This window comes from Sphaeramia orbicularis, chromosome 16, assembly GCF_902148855.1.
Source record: "Sphaeramia orbicularis chromosome 16, fSphaOr1.1, whole genome shotgun sequence".
Taxonomy (NCBI): domain Eukaryota; kingdom Metazoa; phylum Chordata; class Actinopteri; order Kurtiformes; family Apogonidae; genus Sphaeramia; species Sphaeramia orbicularis.
In genome coordinates this window covers 35,267,035-35,289,233 of record NC_043972.1, presented here as the reverse complement: position 1 = coordinate 35,289,233, position 22,199 = coordinate 35,267,035, and the positions used below count along the sequence as shown (strand labels likewise).

General features: G+C 40.4%; 1 protein-coding gene across 1 annotated transcript in view; it reads right to left on the bottom strand.

Moving 5' to 3' along the window:
• Window positions 1-7,053: 7,053 nt before the first annotated feature.
• The window catches only part of efna4 (ephrin A4), a 31,779-nt gene continuing 16,633 nt past the window's right edge, over window positions 7,054-22,199 (bottom strand). Inside the window, exons 2-5 of the mRNA XM_030159232.1 lie at window positions 18,159-18,457; window positions 14,892-14,960; window positions 9,339-9,365; window positions 7,054-8,962 (exon numbers count right to left, since the gene is read on the bottom strand). Coding sequence (XP_030015092.1) covers window positions 8,877-8,962; window positions 9,339-9,365; window positions 14,892-14,960; window positions 18,159-18,457 — 481 coding nt within the window. The 3' untranslated portion in view covers window positions 7,054-8,876. The remainder of the gene's footprint in view (window positions 8,963-9,338; window positions 9,366-14,891; window positions 14,961-18,158; window positions 18,458-22,199) is intronic.

Here is a 22,199-nt window from a genome sequence, read left to right as displayed (position 1 = left end):
CATCTGCTTTTGAATCAAGTTTAGTTTGAAATCTACAAAACTGCAAACAAAACGTTCTCAAAAATCTGATACAGCAACTTTTGCGTAATTTGAGACAAAGTGGAAGAAGCCTATTTTTGCCTCCCCTGTGCATGCTTAAACTAAATTGCATCCCCAAAGATGGATTCTGGTTGGACTGGTGTGAGAATGATCACAGCAGCCACTTAAGCAGATGTAAAGGTAAGAAGAACTGGGGTGATCAGAGTTACCTCCTGTGCACGAGCCCCATAATTCCTTGCTGTTTTCTTGATACACTCAAGTGTTTCTCTCCAAATCTCCCAGGTGGGACTCTTATAACTTATAACAGAATCCAAAGAGCTAATGATGTGTGATATGGAGTCAGCGTGACTTAAGATCACTACTGCACACCTGGCATGACTTTGTACAAAATCACGCGGCAAGCTTTGATATCAGACTGAACTATCCATATTTGCTCAGATGCGAGACTGCTTTGGTGGCTGTGATGCTTTTCTCTAAAGGAATATGTTCCTAATCCAATTCCTCAGCAGTTCCTGCAGTGTAAAACGAGACTTGAAGCAGCATGAGACAGCAATTCAGGCGATGTCCTAGGAGGGATGCTTAACACAGAGGATGAATAGACACTCCGTTGTCAGAAAGCATCCGGAGAGAAGGGAGACCTTTGAGTCTATGCAAATTACTAACCTATCTGCATGTAAAGCCAATCGACCAGAACATGGGAAATAGGATGTTCAGTATCAAAGTGTCACACATTAAAAGTGGATGAAAGTAAGAGAGAAAGAAAGGAAAGGAGGGAATGGGAGGGAGAATGAGGACGAAGGCTGCTTTGCTTGCTGTCATGTGAAGTGTGACTGACTTAGCTCGTTTGTGTCTGGTTTTGGTCTGTTCAAATAAAAAGCAGCCTCATAATCCTAAGTTTGTCACAGCTACCAGTCCGGTACACAGAACCAAGACCCCCTGCCTGAATCTGCACACATGGGATGCATTCAGAACTGCCTTTCACACAGCGGGCTCACTTTAATGTAAAGGGCCGGGGTCTGTGAAGCTTCAACCAGCATGTTGAAAACTGATGAGAAAATTCAGCACTGCTCCACTCAACTGGACCTCATTTGCACTCAACAGCCGTACTTAAACATGGTGCGGAATGTTAGAAAGATGAGAGATGTTTAACACTAGAAAGGCCCCGCCAAACTCTACTGATTCCTGTTTTTATAGATTAGAGCTGGATTTTGAACCTTCCAAAGTCCATCCTTGAGTCTGAGACTAATGATATGAACAAACCAATGTAAAACATCTAAAATCAAGCATGAAAAGCACATTTTTACGTGTTTACTTCCGTCAGATTACATTTTGTACATCTCTTTACTATTTGCAATGTTTGTCAGCTATTCCATCAGTTGCTTTTATGTTAAAAAGTCTATCAAACTCACAGATAAAAATAATATTTCAGCTGATATATCTGTTGACATGGATTCTTGCTTGAGTGAAACACAAAAATGGCTAGAATGGTTTTTTTTTCCCTCCTTTGTCATTATCTGGTCCATTCACATTTGTCACTGTTTATACAGCACAGTCGACATGGCTGCTTTGTGAGCATACAGCAGAACAATTTCCCTGTTATTGGCTATATGACATGTGTAGGAGATGTAAAAGTGAGTTTGACAAGCACTGAACCTGGTTAGTTTAGACTATTTAGAAAAAAAAAATTTTTCCCTATGCCTGAAGATGAAATAAAAACCTTGACTATTATTTATAACCTGAAAAATTAAACAGCACACAGATTAATCAAGGCTAAATAAAATTATTCAATGATAATCCTCTGAGGCTTTCACACCCCAAGTCTAACACAAAAAAAAAGAAAAAACATTAAGCCACTCATGAAAGTGGTTATTTATGCTGCTAATGGAAGTCTTCTTGTAAGTGATGCTGTGACTCACATTTTAACAGCAAAAAAAAATAAATAAATAAAAATAAAAATTGTGTTCTGCCGAAAACAGATGTTTCCAAAGCTGGATGTGTTATGATGGAGCATTGTCAGTAAAACAGCATCAATGCAAATGTGACTGATTCATTTCAAATAATTTCCCAATCAGTAGATTTTGGGTACAACATTCAATCTATATTTTGACAAATTACGATGTGACTTTTAGGTCCAGTTTTATCTTAAATTATTCAGTGTTCATTTGTTTGTGGGTGAGGATTCTTGCCACATACCACAGCCAAAGCAAATTTGCCATGTCTCTCCCTACCTGGGCTTTTAAAATACATAAAACTCAACAACATACATTAGGATTATACAAACTACAACCGTTGTCACAGCAGTACACAACGCACAGGTGAAAATATGTGACAATATAAGTACAATAATACAAGAAACATTGAGTTATTCATTACAACATGACTGTTTTCTCTTTCAGATTGGGTGTAAAATTATTTCAGCCTGAGTTCTGAAGGCAAATACTTCCACATATTGATTCCATGAACAGAGAAAGCAGTTATCCAAAAGAGGATTTACATAGAGGCAATTTACAGGTCCCTCCGGATGCTGCTTATGAGGAAAACAAGGTCATAGAGCACCTGAGGAGCCTGGTTATGAAGGCATTTATAGATGTATTTGGGAAATGTAATGAAATACTCAAACTAATTAACTTAAATTTTTTGAGAACATGGCAGTGATGTGATCTTATTGATCTCCTGTCCAAACGTTGAAATATTGTCATTATATTCCAGGTTTTGTAATGTGGAAGTATGAAAACTAACTTTACTGATTAAATCACGGAAACTGTGGGGTTTGTGCTTCTGTCCATAGATTGCGTTCTCCATTAAAAGTATTTTCTTACATAATTCTGTCGGAGTTGAAACTTGTACTGCGTGATAAAGTATGGTACAGTATTGATCAGCTCAGCTGTGAAGGCCACTAAAAATTTGTGCAGAGAAAACCAGTCAAGTGAAACCTCCAGAATAAATAATAAGGGCGATATTCTTGAACTGAATTCTAAAGAATATAAAGGAGTTTAAGTAGAGGATCTGCTTGTTATAAACCCAGATCACAGATTTAGCCTCTTAAGTCAGTTTTACTCTCTAGTGCATGAAGGGTCAAATATTCATCTTGGAAATATATACTGTATCTAGTTATAAAACATTGGAAAAGTAAACGCAATATCTGCAAGAGATGTCAAATCACATTTTACTTACTTTAACATAGTCCTTAAGCTCAATGTCCTCAAAAGCTGTTTTCACAGGACAATATAACACAGCACACACAGGTGAGATATTACCTTCAGCTTTAAAGAACACTCAGACACACAAAACACTGAAATATTATAGCAAAAGCCTCCCTTTTCTGCTAGAAAATACGAAAAAAGTTTATGTCCAGTGCAGTGGGATTGAGAGGTCACGAGTGTAAATTAGACCCATTCCTTGATGCAAAAAATGGTTCTGTTTGGAAGATGACAGATGTGCCATCAGTTGTGCAGAGATGACAACTAAAGATTAGATTGGTGAGCTGGAAAGATTTATGACGCCCAAGTTTTGGCAGCCGTGAAATCTAACAGGCTCTAACCAACAACTAAATTTTTAGATCCCTTCATGGAGAAAACAGCCAAAGCGGTCCTGAGGAAGAAGTAAAGAGGAGCCTCAACTATATATATATATATATATATATATATAATATATATATATATATATATATATATATATATATATATATATATATATATATATATATAATTTTTTTTTTTTTAATATCAAACTTAATCTTGATCAAATTGCTTAATATGAAAAACTGATCAGAGTTTGGGTGTCACAACCTTTTTTTAATGTATATATGACAAGGTTGAAACTTTGAGTATCATTTTTGTGACATTATTGTGAAAAAAATATTGTGGAATAAATGTATACCTTTCATGCAGTGTCTTGTGTTGAATTTATTGGAAAAATTGTGTAGTTTCAGAATATAACATCAAAAAATGTGTATCACTTGTCCTTGTGTGACTTTTTTGCATGATGTTCGCCAAAAGTGGGCAAAAATGACCCTTTTTCAGTAACAAATAATTTGAAAACCCCTATTAATCCTGTTGCTGCTTGCAAATTTTCATTGAACTTGCTTACTTTTAACCTTAGGAGAAGAGCTTATGGTCTGCCCTTTTGAATGAGTATCAGTTTCAGTGATTTCAGTTAGTCAATGACGTCATATCAGCCAGTTCCTCAGAAGACATCCTGTAACAAATTTGTTTGGATTTTTTGGCTTCTAGGTAAGAATTTGACTTATAATTCTTTATGTAGAGTTGATATTATCATAAATCTGTATGTACTATACACCATTCTCTTTCTTTTTCTGTTGTGAATAAAGCATTACCCAACAATTAAGTATATTCTAATATTAGATCAGTAAAATCATTACTTTTACTAACCCTACCCCCATCAGTTTTTAGTTTGTGAAAAAAATACATACCATTGTAAAAAAAAAAAAAAAAAAAAAAAAAAAATTGCATTCACTCAATTTTCAATATCTAGCCTCCAAAATTTAATCAATTATGTTACCTAAAGTGAGATCAAATTTTTTTTACAATCAAATTTTCATTTTCAACTGCCCACCAATTTGTTAGATTTTGACTTGCTCTGTCAATGATGAAGGCAATTTAACCAGCCATAATCACTTTAGGAAGGCTTCTGTATATCAATTTAAACTAATAAAACAACTCTTACACATGTTGTGGAGTAATGCCTAATTGATTTTTTTTTTTTTAAATTTCAGACTGACTGAACAGGGCTAAGATGCCAAGACGAAAGCCATCCAGGGGTGGAGGAAGGCCTCCTGGGGAGGATTCAAAGCTCACAGATGAAGAGAAGAAAGCATGTTATGTTTGATTTTTGACAGAAATTAAATGGTTAAATCAAGTAGTGCATAGGCGAAATTTCATGTTTTTTTGTTTGAACCTTGTGTCAGTAAAGGCTCAGTGATTTGAAAACCACAAAAGGTTTTGCATAAATGATTTCAGATTCAGATTCCTGAGAAAATTTGACCCTAACTGATGTATTTTCATTCCATAACCAAGAGCTTGAATTTTTGCCCTTAATGTCACTAAAATGCAACTCAAACCTTGAACCTTGTCATATATACTAAAGCTTTTTTAAGGAGAAAACAAGATGGATGATACACAGCCTTGTATCGCTTCGCCTCTCATAGGATAAAGAGCATATATTTAATCCTGCAGCTTCAGCTCAAAACAGCAAATAAAATATATGAAATAAGTTCTCTCAAGGTCTCCAGTCTTCTGCTTTCCAAAGGACACTTCCTACTGCAGGGATCAGGGACGTCCTCTCACCTCACCTCAATTCACCTCGTTTCTATGTGAAACGTACACTAGTCAGGATTCACGACTTGTGTGTCACTGCTGTTCAAGGTGTTGATTACTGAGGAACTTATCTGTGAAGAACATGTTCCTGAACTCCAAGGAAAGACCTGAGAGGAGGAAAACTCAGGAAGGACTTACCTTCTAGCAATCATCTGTGAGAACTACAAATATTAAATTCAGAATATACAAATACAGTAAAACCTAAGTATATATTTGACTGATTTTTAATAACACTCAGTGACTGTGAGGTGCAGTTAATTTGTGACTATTCTATTGTAGAAATCTGCATAAATAGATGGGAATTATCACACAGATGATGGTAATACTGCAAGAGAATAAGCATTGTTTGTGTCTATTAATAGCCAGTGTTTTAGGTTTCCGAAGATGTAATCAATACCAGGAATCTGAGCCTTAAATATTCATCCAGGGTCCAATTAAATATAAACTAACTTGTGGCAACAGAACCTGCTGTGTTGAAATGTGATACAGTGCAATTACACTGTCATTTGTGGAGAAGGGAGCTGTACTCTTATGGATATGTAATCTGGAATATTTTTTCATACAGATAGTTAAAACTAAATTTGTCGTCCAAGGAATTGTTTACGATCGCAGTTGTGCCACGAAGGCTCCCAAGAAAGTATGATGTGGGATTTTCATGATGTTCTAAATGTATGTAATACGGCAACATCTGTCCATAATTAGAAAGTTTATTCGGGAGGTTGAATTCAGCTGCAGCTTCAGTAAACTGACAAACAACAGATCTGTTATGTACATCAACATACTGAGTGGAAATAAAAAGAAAGAAACATAGTCCAATTGCTGAAGCGTGATGGTTGTTAAAGCATTTTATGTCTGAAATGAAACATAAAATATAAAACGTCCACATCACAGTTACATGTAAACATCACTTGGTGCATGTCTTGGCTGAAAACAGTTTTTAAACACTTAATACTGGTGTGGTGTTCGTCTTTGCTTCCTTTTGCCTTTATAAAGATCTAAAAGTATAACCGTTTCTTTCACGATGCTTAATTCATTTACAATAGAAAAAAATATAGGCTTTGGAAATATGTATGTGGTGAAAATCATAAGCGCTTCATAACAACATGCCTCAACAGTGACAAACATGTCATCAGAAGAGATCATAAACCATGAAATAGGAGCATTAGCCATATTATCCAGGAAATTGCCCTTCTAGCTTCACAAGAGGCTCTACATTACAGCCTATATAAATGGAAATGCATTTACAGCTTATTTAGACTTACACCTCTATATTTAAAACATAAAACAAAAATGTCTTCAGTCGTTCTGTGTTCAGCCTTAGTCCAGTGTTTACGGAAAATAAATCCAGCGAATACTTTGAGGTCGATGTATTGGCAATGATTCTTTATGCTCTAATAATACCGAATGTCTACTGGGTATCAGAGTCTTATCAGGGTTTGGCTGCTCATAGATAAAAACTCAGCTCAATATTCCACTAGGTTACTCACATTACAATGGCCTCTTACACCACAAGGTCATTTCAAGTCCCTGAAGTCTCCTTATCTCTGAGCTCTTGTGTTTTACACTGATGTGTGTTTATTCCACAAATAGGGCTAGGAGTGTGTTTGTGCGATCTGCGGTCAGATTAAATATCAATACTTTCAAAAGTAAAATGACGACTCGACCCAATTCGACCCGATTTAATGCAATCATATTTATTTTGTTGTATTTTGTTGCCATGTAAAAGGGGCTCAGATTGCAGTTGGCTCTTCACAGAAGAAGCTACATCCTTCACTAAAATGTGAAAGCAGAACATAATACACACATCATGAAAAAAACACATCCCTACACATACATGTTTATAAATTCTACAATACTGAAAATATTTAACAAATCCTCAAAAATTCTTTTAACACCCATTTACAAAATTAAAATAGAAAATAAAATGGCATGAGCGGTATGATGTACAGCATGTTGACACCTGAATATTATATTATATATACAGTATTTAAGTGCTGACAATGTAGTTTCAAGAGAAAAATAAATTGCACAATTAACCTTAGATTTTATGAGCTAAAGTAACTTGACAATTGTTGGGATATTATAAAAAAAAATTAAAATATATATAAACTCAAGTTTTAATTGAAAATACACACTGATTATCCGATTCAATAAAAAAATCTGGAAAATAAATTAGTAATTTATTTATTTTTTCTGTTAGAGGTTTTTTTGGTCAATAATCAGATAGAAATGAGGTGAATTAACCAACAAACTGATTTAAAATGGGGAAACTACACTGTTGGAGATCATATTGAAAATATACCAGTACATACATACAGTGTGTATGTTCAGAGGACAAATCATAGTTTGTGTATGAATAAAATATTTGTTTTATCTGACATTTAAATAATGGAGATCTGTAAAGCTGTTCCTAAAACACTGATTTACACAGTTAATATATCTTCTTTTTGTAGAATATATTAACTATAAAAGCTAACAATCAATAACAACGGGGGAAATAAGAAAAAGAAATCAGCAAAAATAGAAACAAGGAACAAAAACCCTGTGAGTGTGTCTGCACACCTGGTTGGTCAGCAGAAGCATCAGCCAATCAGCCTCCTCAGTGGTCCGCGGCATGTTCTGTGGAGCGAGACGCACTGATGCTCTCCATTTTGCCCATAAGCCTCTCTGTTTTTTCCACTTTATTCCCAAACACTGGCATGGCTTAAAGAGGCAAAACAACAGGCGGTCCAATCAGAAAGGACTACCTCTGTTCTGGGTCCCATATTCACCTAAGAGCATCACAATCTAGTGTCCAGTTTTGGGGGTTAATGACCACACCAGTCCAACTCCAGTCTACCCAGTTTAGTCCCAGTAGGGGGCGCAACAGTCCTACTTGACTATTCCAGAATACTCCTCAAACTCCTTTATTTTCCAAAAGTTTAACCCATTTATCATCTTTAGAAGGATGTGAGGTGGTTTCAGTTCAATATCCAGCCTTTAGTAGGAACAGTGTTTAACAGGGAACTGATCGACCTCCATCCTGAGTCAGTGCACGAGTTCGTATATATTTGGCCACTTTTTTCAGCTGGCGTCATTTACTCAAAAAAGTAGCAACAATGACAAAATATGAGAAGTGGAATGAGAAACCAATGAAAAAGTGAGAAAACTTTGCAGGAACAAATTCTGACAGACTCATTGTTCTTCTGGCACCAGAACGGGGTAAGAGTCTCATGACTATGCCTTTGCTTTATGGGTAATATTCTCTGGTGCTACTTACACAACAGGTGAAAGAAAATAACAAGAAATGAATCACTGTGATTCGCTGTGTTGTTCCCTGAGTCACTGTGGCCCTGTTTTTGAGAAGACACGCAATTTTTTTTCCTGGAAATTGTCTGTGTGTCATGCGTAATAACGTAGCTTAGCTTGCAATGTATCATTCACTGTCTTGAGAGTTGATGGCATTGTGTCCTTTAATGTCCCACGGAGGAGAGGTGCGAGGTCAGCAGACAGATGAGGAAGTCATGTGATCAGCAGGACGAGGACAGGGACGAGGAGTGGGAAAAAAGTTGTTCTCGGTGAGAAAACACTATTCGGATGCGTTGAGTCTGAAACAGAGACAGAAACTTCATGTGTGGACATGTTTCCTACAGAATTATGTGAAAAGTTTTTTTTCCACTACAGGATTTTAATGTTAATGTGATGCTTTGAGGGGATGTTGATGTGATGTGAATCCTATATTCTAAGTCTCCTCTATATGGTAAATCTGATGTACACTATTTAACATAGTACTATATAATTATTGTTTCATGTATGTTCATATTTTTAATAAATAGTTGTTACACTCACTTCTTTGCTACAATAGTGGTAAAGTGTGTATAACCCTGAGACAGGTAGACAAATGTGAGAAGAAGAAAACAGACCTTTAGACACATAAAATGAGCAAATATAAGATTTTTAAGATGTTAATATATTGCATCTCACCTTGTTTTTGTTTTGAACCCTCTGATTCTGTAAAAGGAGGAGAGAACAGAGAGGCGAGAGATTTAGATAAAGTTGAGGCAAAGAAACAAGTTGCTGATTAGTCATTTTTGCATGCTTAACTTTCTCAATAAAACTACTGCCTTGTGGAACAAAAGGAGCGAGAAACAGACAAATGACCAGGGGAAGGTATTTACCATTACTCAAAGCCTAACGCCATGAAAAATGTGTACTGACTGGCTGTGCAACCCTAAATATGTCCCCTATGCAAATTCTCTTAAAGGTCGGATAAAAAAAGAGCTTGAGAAGCATGGCAACAGGAAAAGATAGTGTTATGTAAATTAGGAAGAGTAAGAATGATCGAGATTATACAGAGGGGGATACAGGAAATGAAAAGGAGAGGGGGGAAAAAAACACACGAAAATTCAAAATGACAGAGCGAAACCAAGAAGTGGACAGAAGATAAAAGGAGAAAGTACAGGGAAAAAAAGAAGGTTGGAAAGATTGAAACAAGGTCAGACAGAGAGAAAAGGGAGGGAGAGAAAGAGACAGGATAGGGGGGTGTTTGTGTCTGGGCGTCACTTTCTCAGCGGGGAACAGACTAAAAGGAAATAATGGAGGGAAGGATGGAAGGATGGAGCGACAGGGAGGGGTGTGGGAGCCGGCGAAAGAGGTAAAGGATAAAAAGGGAAGAAAGGAGAAGAAATACAGGTAGCGTAAAAAAAAAAAAAGTGAAAATGGTTAAAAGCCCCCTGAAAAGAAGAGATGGCATGTAACATCAGTGAGAAAGGGGAGAAGGGTCAAGAAAGAGGGATGAGACGGCACAACTGCAGCTGTTATTAAATCGATCTGTAGCCCTGAACCCACCTCTGACACTGCAACCCCGAAGACTCATAACATACAGGCCTGCACACACACACACACACACACACACACACACACACACATATGAAGACAAGTGTGTATTGATGTCTCCAGGAAAACTACCACCTATCCCTATCCCACAGCGACTGACTGAGATTATGAGAAAGGAAATGGGACACTCGGAACTCATCTGTCGTAGACTCACATACGAGGAGAAGCCTGGATTTATCAAATGAAGGCTTCGCTGGAAAAAACAGTGTTTGTCTGTAATATCCGCCTTGTACCTACAGGTCTCTGCTGCAACATGTCGCTCCGACAGACATGAGTCACTAAATTACTCTCAGGTTCTGTGCGACTAACGACCATCTAGGGGTTAACGAAGCATTAAATAGCGTGCTGGGTCTGGGCCTCTCGCTGAGCTGCTGTGTGTCTGTGATTGTAGGAAGAAAAAACCAAAGCAAACAAGAGCGAATAATACTTTTCCTTGCATTTTCTACTTTAAACATGACTGTCGCGTGCAGAAAACAGACCTTAAAATCACATCTCTTATCGTATGTCGCAATTTACTGGAAAATGTTGCTATCGAGCCACATCTTTATTCAATTAGGAGATTTACGAGTAATAGTAACGCACTGTTCTTTAAAGTTAAGTTCATGATAATATGGAGACTTGAAAAAAAATGCATTAATTAACAACACACAATGAAAATGATGCCACAATTGTAGAACAAAATAACCACGATATATTCACTTTATTCTTCAGATTGTAGGGGGCTCTGGTTGCAGATAAAGAAAACTTAAGGCAGGATTACTTTCCGATGATTACAACCTTTTCCTAAATTATAGTGCCACAACGCTGTGTGGATCACTATGAATTATTGTTTGTGTTTTGCCGCGGCGCGTTTCGAAACTACAAAACGCTAGTGTTGAATGCCTGGTGTTTACCCGACTGTGTGTGATGTGTGTGTTTTGATCTGGCTTTAATCACATCATTTGTGTAAAAACTGAACATGAGGACACCCGTTTGTGTCAACATCATAATTTCGGTCATGGTGAGCTACGCCACAAAATGGCGTTCATGGTGGCATGTCTGTAAGAACAGTGTGGTCTCTGCACTGCAGTCAGCTTGTGTAACTGTATGTGCACTTGTGCACTACCATGGCTAAATGTGTGTGCATATGTATGTATGTGTGTGTGTGTGTGTGTGTGTGTGTGTGTGTGTGTGTCTGTGTATGTGTGTGTCTGTGTGCGTGTGTCTCGAGTCGAAAGAACGCCCCACTGCAGAGACAGACACTGTTCCACCATCCCACCTCTCCTCTCATGCCGCCATTTTACACATGCAGGAGCTAATGCTAACCAAGACTGACTTGTTTGACTGTAAATATGAAACGCGAAACGGAAATTGTGAACGGAAAAACTGAAAACAAAACGAAATCGACAATCAGCAAACGGGGAAAAAGTTCAGTTCTGTCAGTGACTGGTTCGGGATTGTCCGGGCAAGGCGGTGTGTGTATGTCTACGTTCGAGTTTTGTTCTTGTGTGTATCGAGTTCAGAGGGTACAAAGGTATTTGGGAGAGAGTGGAGGGGGTAAAAGAGGGCAGCGATGTAAGAAATTTCCTAAAAAAAAAAAAAAAAAAAAAAAAAAAAAATCTGAAAAAAAGAGGACAGAAAGTGAGGAAAATGGTGAAGCTCTGCAAACTGAAATGAACGCAATGGACTGCTCACAGCAGGAGAACGACAGAAAAAAGGAAGGAGAGACGGAGAGAGAAGGGGAATCAATTAGAGAGAGAGAGAAGTTGCTCTATAATGGTTTCTCACAGTAGGACAGCGGGAGAAGAGAAAGGCAGAGAGGCAGAGCGACAAGGAGAATAAGGGAGATAAACACAACAGGAGGAGTTTTAGGGAGAAGTTGCAGTAAAAAAAAAAAGGTAAGTGCGGAGTGAGAGGCAAAGCGAAGCTGGTGAAAGATGCAATAGAGGGCTGCAGGGCGTCGGAGATTTCACATGACACCAGTCTGCTGATGCCGATTCAGTGCCTTGTTTTCTGATGCAACACAGGCTCAAGCACCTTTCAGCAAAGGCTTTCTCTGGCATCATTTATGACAGCGTTGTGTTCAAATAACCTTCACATCCCCACACAACTCACTAAGCCAAAAACATAGGCAAAACATAAGAACATGCTCTGCAACAACCTGAAGGATCATGAGGAGAAACCATCGGATACACACACACACACACACACACATACACACACGAGTGTAAAGGATGTCATTAGTAGCTTCCTGCGTCACAGTCTGTCCTCCCTTGGTTTGTTGTGTTTTCGGGTTAAATTAAGGCGATAAACACACACATTCACACACCGGAGAGGAGACCGAGGGACTGATGAGTGGTAGCTGACCTTGGAGCAATGACAGCGTACCTGACGGACCCTCACTGTCACCACTCTGTCCTTCACACCAGTGTGAGGCAGGTGTGTGTGTGTGTGTGCGACGCTGATAATTAATTCACACACCCACAACAGGGCATCCCCACATGGAACTGCCTTTTAATCACACGGGCTGCTTGTTGGAAGGAAAAAAAAAGTTTGTGAAGAGAGGGAAGGTGGAGGGAGGTGTACGGTTTGAAGTTTAGATAAGAGACGATGAGATGTAGCTGAAGGACAAGAGCTGCCATCACCGAGGGCCACACACACTTGCTGAATAGAGGCATGGTGTGCCCTGCTGCCATGCTACCTGTCAGATAAAAGGGAACCTGAGGAGGAAGGAACCAGAGAGTATGTGAGGTGTTACCACAGGGGAAAAACACAACAACAGCTGTGGTAAACCGCCACTAATGGACAGCCAAAGAGAGAAGAGAGACCCTGCAACTCTCCTTCATCTCCTCTCTCATCCATCTCATTGCCTCTCCGCTCTCTGGACTCATGCATCCTCATCCCAACGCACTCGCCGCACAGCATGTGCACGACAGAGATGGAGCATCACAAGCAAACAGGGAGGTGAATAAGTATATAAGTGTAGTGTAGATATGGAGATGCAACAAAGAGATATGGAAGACACAAGGAGGTTGAGTGGAGTAGGGGGGTGTGGGTGGGGTTGGGGTTGGGGGGGGGGGGGCGGAGTCACGACAAAAGGAGGAGGAAGTGTAAGAGACTGCCATGGATGGTGCCTAGATTAGTTTTGCTCCAGTAGCGAAGATCATAAAAAAATGAGGAGGGAGGAGAGAGCTGAGGAGACAGAGAGAAGGGGAGGATTAGTGCCACTTCAGGAATGACAGAAGACTAGAAAAGAAAGAGCGGGAGGGGTGGGGTACGGGGGCGGAGGGGGAGTAAAAGACAAGGAGAGAGAGATCCTGAAATTTAGTAGGGATTAGTTTTGGTTAAGGAACAGGATGAGAAGGAGAGAAAAGAGACAAAAAGGGCCAGAAACCAACAGTAGATGGAAGTAGGTGCATCTTTAGGTAGAAGTCTTTCTAATGTAAAATAATGGGCTTGGACTGTGGTGTCAAGAGCGTTCACGTGTCCTCCGGTGTGTGTAATCCAGCTGATTTTAAATATTTTGATTATTTTTGGCTCTCACAGGCTGATTGGGGAATACTGTCAGAAGGTCAAGACTACATTAGCATTTCTTCACAGCACAACTATCTGTCGTATTTCTTATTAATGACAGCAGGATAATTAACATATAAAAAAAGTCATCAGGCTTCAGTCTGGTAATAACACAGAAAATTACTCCCCGTCTCGTGCTGGAACAGTGATGGCATTTAGGAATTTATTCGAGACAGATAAGGGTTCTTTTTATTCCATTTTTAATTTTTTTTTCTTTCCTGATTTTTTTCCCCAAACTGACACGAATTTAATCAAGACAGCTTGATTGTGAAATATTTGTTAGACGACATGCAGTAATTTAGTCAGCGCTTCACACAAACACACAAGGTTACTGGAATGGAGTGTGAGTGTCAGCTCAGGCTGGGACAGCACGACAAGCCCCCTGCAGATTGCACTGGGATGGGAACTGGGACAGACGTCTCAGACACGCACACACACACGCACACACAAATTAGAACACATGCGAAGTCCCATAGATGTGCACAGGAACTGACAAACAAAACCAGACAAGTGCACGAACACAGAAAAATGGTCATACACATAAAAATGGCTTCACGCGAACAACAACTGTACAGGGATTCCCACAGTGACTGGGCAACATTCCCAACCGGAATGGGCAGCTCACTGGACTGGAAGACTAACATTACTCCAGGCGGGCTCTGGATTAGATCAACTCTGGGAATTTCACACTGGGACAGAGAGATGGAGAGTGAATGAATGAAGGAGACAAGGAAGGTAAAACGAAGAGATTTTGAGCTAATGCTGGAAAAAGCCTCGATCCAATTAGGTTTAAAGGCAAAAGAAAGAGGATTTTAAATCTATTCTCACATCTCACAAGGTTAGGGATAACACGTGGTTATGTCTGAAGACATGAGCTAACATGGTTTTACTGATAAACATGGAGAATTAGAACATCAGGCCATTTAAAAGAAAGGAATATAAAGAAAGGTGGGAAGGAAAGTGATAGTCTAAACCCCCACAATGTGCTGTACAGCCTAGAAAGGAGAGAAGTGAGAGGCAGAGACAAGTCTGTAAGTGTAAAAAGACATGGATGAAAGAAGGAAAGGATGAAAAGAAGTGTGTACTCACTGGTCTCACAGCACACAGTGACACGCAACTTCATACATGGCAGAGGAGGACCTTCATCTGCAGGTAGAGCTGGAAAAAACAACAACATGAGAAAGATTTTAGTATGCTGTGTACTTATTAAACCCAACAAACAGTAACAGCATTCAGAATGTGTCAAATAAAAGACGACATTGAACAGCACTGAATGAAACCCTTTCATCAAAATTACATTTTGTTGGCTCTCTTGGTACCTTTGAAAAAGTTTTATGACAAGAGAAGCAGAAAAACTGCAATGTTGTTTTCCGGTTTCTTCGACATCAATACATAACATCAGGATGAAGAATTGCATAATCTAATAGTACCACAGAAACATCTACGTACATATCACTCTTACCCACATAACTAAATAAAAAACTATAAATGCACAATTGAGGGTCTAACCATAAAAGAATAGAAATACTCTTGTGTCAATACCGATCATGGCTCATATGGGAAAACAGGCAAACATCAGCTGTATTACCTGTCAGTTTAGCATCGCTTTGAACAAACAAATCTGTCTGGAAACTGCGGTTAAAGGGCTTTTTATTTGAATAATTCACAAACAGCTGCTAACTCAACAGGGTCCCACCACACAAGCTGAGTATATGATAGCTAACAGTCTGCCTCACTTTGTATCCATAATTTCAAGTGATAAGCTGCAGAACAGAAAAACAGTGGGTTATATTTTTAGGCACTACCTACAGTGGACGAGAGTTTCCAGCACACAGAAAACAGAGAAGATGGATAATGACAACACAGCAGTATGTTGCAAAGAAGTGAAACACATGCATAGATACAGTTGTGATGCTGCAAATTAAAGCAGCAGATTGCACAGAGTTTGGGGAAAAGCTATCGTTCATGATCCTCAAGACTGCTTACAATACGTGCTGTCAAATTAGCAAATGTAAATATTTCTCTTTGCGGAGTCATTTTTATGCAGCTTGTTTTTCAAAAGGGAAAATATGTGTGTTGTTTCCTCGGTTTCATTTTGTTGCTGAATTACAGTGCGTTGAGTCTTTCGGGCCACTGTAACTGTAACTGTCGGAGAACATGATAGGTTTTGTTTAGCTGCTCCCAACATGTCTCATGTTAGGAGCAGCTGGCTATCAGAGGATGTCAAGGTGTTTCCTGTTTTTAGGGATCCAGACGTGAGGAACTTGTGGGCGTTGGTGTGCAGATCGGGCAGAGGGGCACAGACCCACGGAACCTCAGACCCAGAGACCCTGGGTTTCATAGTCTGTGGGAGCTGGAGATGGGAGTTGAGCCCAGCTCAGACTGTGCCAACTAATGCCATTAGTGTTTCTAATACTATTGTAGTGTTCTCCCAGGCTAATGCCATTATACTGTCTCCAGTGCTCTGGGTTCATTCAGCACACAAACCCCTGAGCCAGACATTTGGACCAACTTTACGCCTTATCTTTGATGTGGACAAAACATTCACAATCGCTCTGAGCCCGATGTGGCCCAACCAGGGGGGACGAACCATTGTTGCTTTTCTCTGAACTGGCCTGAACAGCCACAATAGCCCAGTGTGTGTGCGTGTATATACATACGTGTGTGTGTGTGTTTGTGCGCGTAGTCTCTCTCTCTCATGCCCTCACAATGCTCCATTGTCCCGCCGACCACAACAGTAATTTATGTAAAGATTCTTTCTTTCCCTCCGTCTCGTCCATCCCTTCTCTCTGTTGCTTTTGTTGCTCTCCCTTTTCTTTCTCCAGTTTGGATTCCACTCATTGCCCCCCCCCCCCCCCCCCCCCCCCCCCCCCCCCCCACACACACACACAGTCAGACTATGTCCATCTTTTGCTCCTTCTCCCCCTCTGTCACTCCTCCACGCTTCTCTACCTCCGTCTGCTTCTCTGCTTTGCCTTTTTTTTCCCTCCCTCACTGTCGTTCTGTATTGATCTCCGTTTCTTCCTCCTACACTTTACAGTCCCCGTGTCTCTTTGTTGTCACCTACCCATACCATGAATTCACTTGACTCTTTCATTCTCTGCCTTGTTTCGTGTCACCCCCCCTTCTTGGTTGGACTGACACCAGTAGTTGTAAAAAGTTAGAAAAAAAAAATGTCAAATGATTTTACAACGTCTGAACCATTTTCTGTCTTTTCCCTCCCTTTTTCCACTTCAGTGATTTAAAATGACTTAGGGAGAAGAGCATAGGATAATATTATTGGAGAAAAAGGAAACTCTCACCATAAAAGCTGTAAATTAAAAAAAAAAAAAAAATCATGTCATTCAGCATCAATTTATGGAAACATTATATCAATATGCTGAAGTTTGCTAATACACAACACACAAAATGTCATAAAAACACAACTTATCCCTCAAAATTTAAAGTTATTTTACTATTCTACTACTTTTTTTTTTACAAGCAAGATTCAGCACAAATAATTTACTTTTCACCAATAAACACTGAACAGTCAACAGTCATTCAACACTGATTGCTAAATAGACTACATTTTAAACCCATTTCATCCAGAACCCTTTACAATTTATATGATTCACTCATATACACACATACACATGTACACCGCTGTTGGCGAGCCAGAAGGAAACTTACTGGCTTAACCACTGGGAACAATTTGGGTTTAGTGTCTTCCTCAAGGACGCTTGTAAAACAGGAGCATTCTGGGATTGATTTCTCCTGTGATTAGTGGACAACCAGGTCAACCTCGAGAACCACAGCCTCCAAAATGCCAACCCTCCTCTGGTTTAGGCAATGTTTAATGTTAAGATTTGCATTTCTGGAAATTTTAAACTTAAATTTTTTGGGTCAGCAATTTCAAGACAGCATATTGGGTTAGGAAACTGATGCCTTTTGATTCACCTGACTATGATTTATTAACTTAACAATACTGTTTTTTGATATTTTACTGTTCTGATGAGTTATACTGTTCCAGCAATGATGGATCAAGAATTTTATTAACAAATATTTAATCAAAACTCTTTAGCTCAAACTGATAAAAACGCATCTTTTGAATATGAAATAACATCTTGTGCCTGCCTAGTTATTAAGATATTTCCTGAAATAGTCTACGAAATAAATAAACTTTCTGATGGCTCCTGGTACAAAAATGATGCTTTTAGAAATATGTCTCACATGTTGTTAAATTAGTCTAAAAATTCAGGTAATTTAATTGTACCAGTGGGAAAAGATACCCCGTCTAGTCAGTCCCACCTAATGAGTCTCTAAATCACCAGACTAAATGACCGCTCATTCACACATGAACACACAACCTCTACTCACAGCTATAGTAGTAGTGGTGCCCTGGCAGAAACTCAAATCCCAATGAGAATGGGGTGAACCTTTGTATCTTCTCAGAGAAGCGCACCGGTCCAAACGGCGCATAGGGGGTGTTACACTCCCACCTCTTAATGGCTCCTCTGGTCTCTACACAACCTTGGAAAGCTGCCTGTCCCACCAGGTACAGGGCCAGTGTCTCGGGCTGCGTAGAGTCCAGGGTCTCCTTTTTAGGGTAGTAGGGGCAGTAGATATCCAGGTAGTCGTTCAGATTCACCTGGATGGACAGATCACCTGCTGTTAACCTAGGAGGAAGAATGACAGTGGTGTTAATATTTTGTGTAATGAAAACATCTGATGATATATGAGTAAAAGAAAAAGTGAGGTTGATTAAAGACTGAGACAGAGATAAGAGCTGATTGTTTGTGGCTAATTCCAGCAGTTCCTCAGTATTACACATAATGATCACACAGGCTGAAAAAGTAATGCTGTACACGTTTATTTTTCTTTTCTACAAGACTATTTGGAACTTTGATTTATAGCAATTGAAATGTATTATATTGCCATGGGAATTATCAGACCAGCCAGACAGAGGTGTTGAGAAACAGATACAGGGAGCAACAATTCCTCATATGCTAATTAAAATCATTGAGAGTAGCTCAGAGTATAAACTTAACTGCCTCTTCTCCTCCTTCACTACCCAGTTCAGATATACACATGTATACGTGCATGTGCACGCACAACCATGTCTTCAGTCAAGGTTGACTGGCTTTCTGCATAAAAACAACTCTGGACAAGGCAGCATCATTAGAACAGAAGAGCTGAATAATGTCCGCTCCCTCAGACTGCAGATTCTGACTTCCTGTCAGCTGCAGTATAAAGAGTTACTCGTGTACAAACTAATACAGACTGAGAAAGACACAAGACCAGATTATGACAGAGGTGAAACGAGAAGATGTAGGACAAAGTTAGAATGGTAAAGGAGCAAGAAATGATATGCCTTTGTATGAAGCACAAAAGCATGAACAGACAAGGCAACAAATGAAGAGAAAAATGTGTGAGTAATGGTGAAAGAGAATATGAGTGATAGAGTGACATGAGATGAGGCTCAGAGGAAGACAAAACGAGACTGATGAAAGAAGTTGTTAAAATGGGCTGGAGTCAAAAGGTGGAACAAAAAAAGTAAGCCAAAGGACGAGGAAAGTTGGACGAACAGGTGGAAAAAAAGTGTAGAGAAGAAAGTAAAGTGTTTTAATTAGTGACCCCAGAGAGTCTGAGTGCAGACACACAGAGAGGAGAACAACGACATGGAAGAAGAGAGGAGACGGACTTTAATTGGGCTCCTCTTCGCATGAAGCGCAGGAGAACAGAATAAGGGGCAGAATGTGGCTTGGGCAGAAGGTTTAGGTTCGTCAGTGGGAGTCTTTATAGAGGGGTGACAGAGCGGAGGACAGAGGAAGGGAGTGCTGGGAGTCAGTGAAGGGGAACATGGGAGGGAAAAAGAGCGTGGAATGGGGAAGGGGGTAGTGGACAGCAGAACAGACTTAAGTTAAGTAGGCAGACAGAGAAGAGACCAAAAGAATAAATGAGTGCAGGAATGAGAGTACCATCACAGTGGGAGCAGGAAGAGGAGGAGATGGAACTGGTGAAAATGAAACAGACGTGGAAAGAAGTAGGATGGTGAGATGGTCCAGCAAATCTGCAGAGGTACCAAAGATGGATGGAGCAATGAGAGAAGGCACGACATGCAGCCATACGACAGAATACAAAAACAGATAGAGAAATCTGTGTTAAATGTGAACCTGAGTGATATGAAAGAAATGCTTCTGAGTGAGTCAACGCAGGTGAAATGGGGTGTATTTCTGAGGAAGATAATGGAGCGCAAAAGCAACCAAGTGTGTGAGTGTGTGTGTCGGAGGAATTCAGGTGAGGCCCTGAAGGCAGGTCTCACCAAAGCTGCTTCCTGCTCAATAGTTCCCTTGCAGAATTGGCGATCTATCAACAGGACAGGCCGCCATCGATCAGGATCCCTCGCTCAGGACACACACACACTCCCCTGATCAATATCTGCCTGTGAATGTGTGTGCCACCACGTCCGATTGCTCTATTACCTGTGTGTTGGTGTAACATGGCTGCTGTAAACACCCGTGCACAAAGACGCTCATGTACGGTGGCACGTTTGGTTTCCCTCCTACCTGTGGTGCTTTCTGAAGCTTCTCTAAAGCAGAGGAATGTTTACCGAGGAGCACCAGCTGTGGAAGCGTGAGCGCGGTTATGTGTATGTAATAATAGACGTGTGCTGTGTCAACATGGTGCACCCCCTGCTATACATGTCAGTCACCTCAAGCTTCCTCTGTGCTCCTTAGGTCCCATTTCCCTCCCTTTCAATCCCCACCCCCCTCCTTCTTCCCCTCCATCTATTCCTTCATCTTTCCCCACTTTGGATGACTTGCACTCCCATCAATTGCTTCAGAGGCTGCATCTCCCTATGCTCTCCTCCTATTTCTGACTCCTCTCTATCCCACATTACTCCCCCCACCCACCCCCACCTTGCACAAGCCTCCGAGCTTGGCCTGTACCATATGCACGCCAGCAATTACAGAGACGGTGTGCTCTACTGATGTCAAACTGTCAGCCCCCTCTCTCTCTCTCTCTCCTCTTCCCTTCTTTCCTCCCTTTCCTTCTCTTTGGCCCTGGTAGGCTTGGGTACACCCTAATTACACTCAGCATCCTAACCTCCTGCCAGCCACCATGCAGCAGAATGGTGACAGCACAGGAGCATCATGGGAGTACTGAAGAGAGGTGAGTGTCAGAAAACAGAGCGCTGGATCAACCTATCAGTGAGAGAATCCTGAGGAAGCGCAGGAGAGGATTGGCCTGGTCCAGAGCTGGAGTAAAAGGAGGGAGAGGGTGAAGAAACAGCACACACACACGCTCATGTGTATTTAAGAACATGTGGGCGTGGCTACACACACAAACACATGCTCATACACACACATACGCACAGAGACATGAAAGTACTTCAGGAGAATAAAACATGCTCTATCCCTCATGCCAGAGGGTGATCAATGACACCCTTCTGAGGGCTGGTGCAAGCTCGTGGTTGATAAAGAAAATTCCCACCGAGCAGCCGAATCAAAAATAACACGCTGGGTCCCTGAATGGAGCTGCACGTTAAAAAAAAAGGCCCACATTCACTCTTTTTACAATTATAGGAAATCAGATTGTGAACTCGAAATTGAACATAAACGAATCCCTTCCAATGCGTGTCCTTATAAATGAGCGTGCACACTTAAATATACATACATGTACATGTGAGTGTGTGCAGTGATAATGAAATGCAGGGGTTTGACTGTGCCAGAGACCTTTGATCCTTTAATATGAGAGAATAATTAAAGGAGCAACAATCCCACAACACAGCTTCGAGAATACAGAGCAGATACCCGCTCACACACAACGGCTGCATACTAGGCATACTGAATATATTGGGGCCCTTAAAGTTGTAATAATATGCTTACACCGTAGTAGTCATCCCAAAAGAATTCAGAAATTCTACACTATTTTTAGTTTTGTGCATATGAGGGCATGTTAACCACCTCACATTTGAAGCAATGGTGGGAGGCTGAAATGCTTGGTGGAACCTCAGTATTTCCATGGCCGGTCACAGCAAGGCGACCACTGACTCAGATCACTCCACTGACCAGCGACAACAGCCCACTGCTGTGTCACAGCTTCAGCTCCATTCAGAGGTCTGTGGTAACCTTACAGGTTTAATGGGAGGATCTCTGATGCAAAAGCAGAATGATTTTGCAAAGCTGTATTCTTTTCTTTCAGGTGGTTTGGTACATGACAGGTGAGTCATTAATCTCAATGAATATAAGAGGATCAGCTTTGACAGATCACGTTAACAGTCAATTGAAAAACTGGTTTCAGAGTGATGGGATTCTGTCATTTTAAGCTAATTAAACCCACACTGAAGGAGGCACGGTGGTGCAGTGGTTAGCACTGTTGCTTCACAGCTCGGTTCCAATGCCAGCCAGTGTGGGG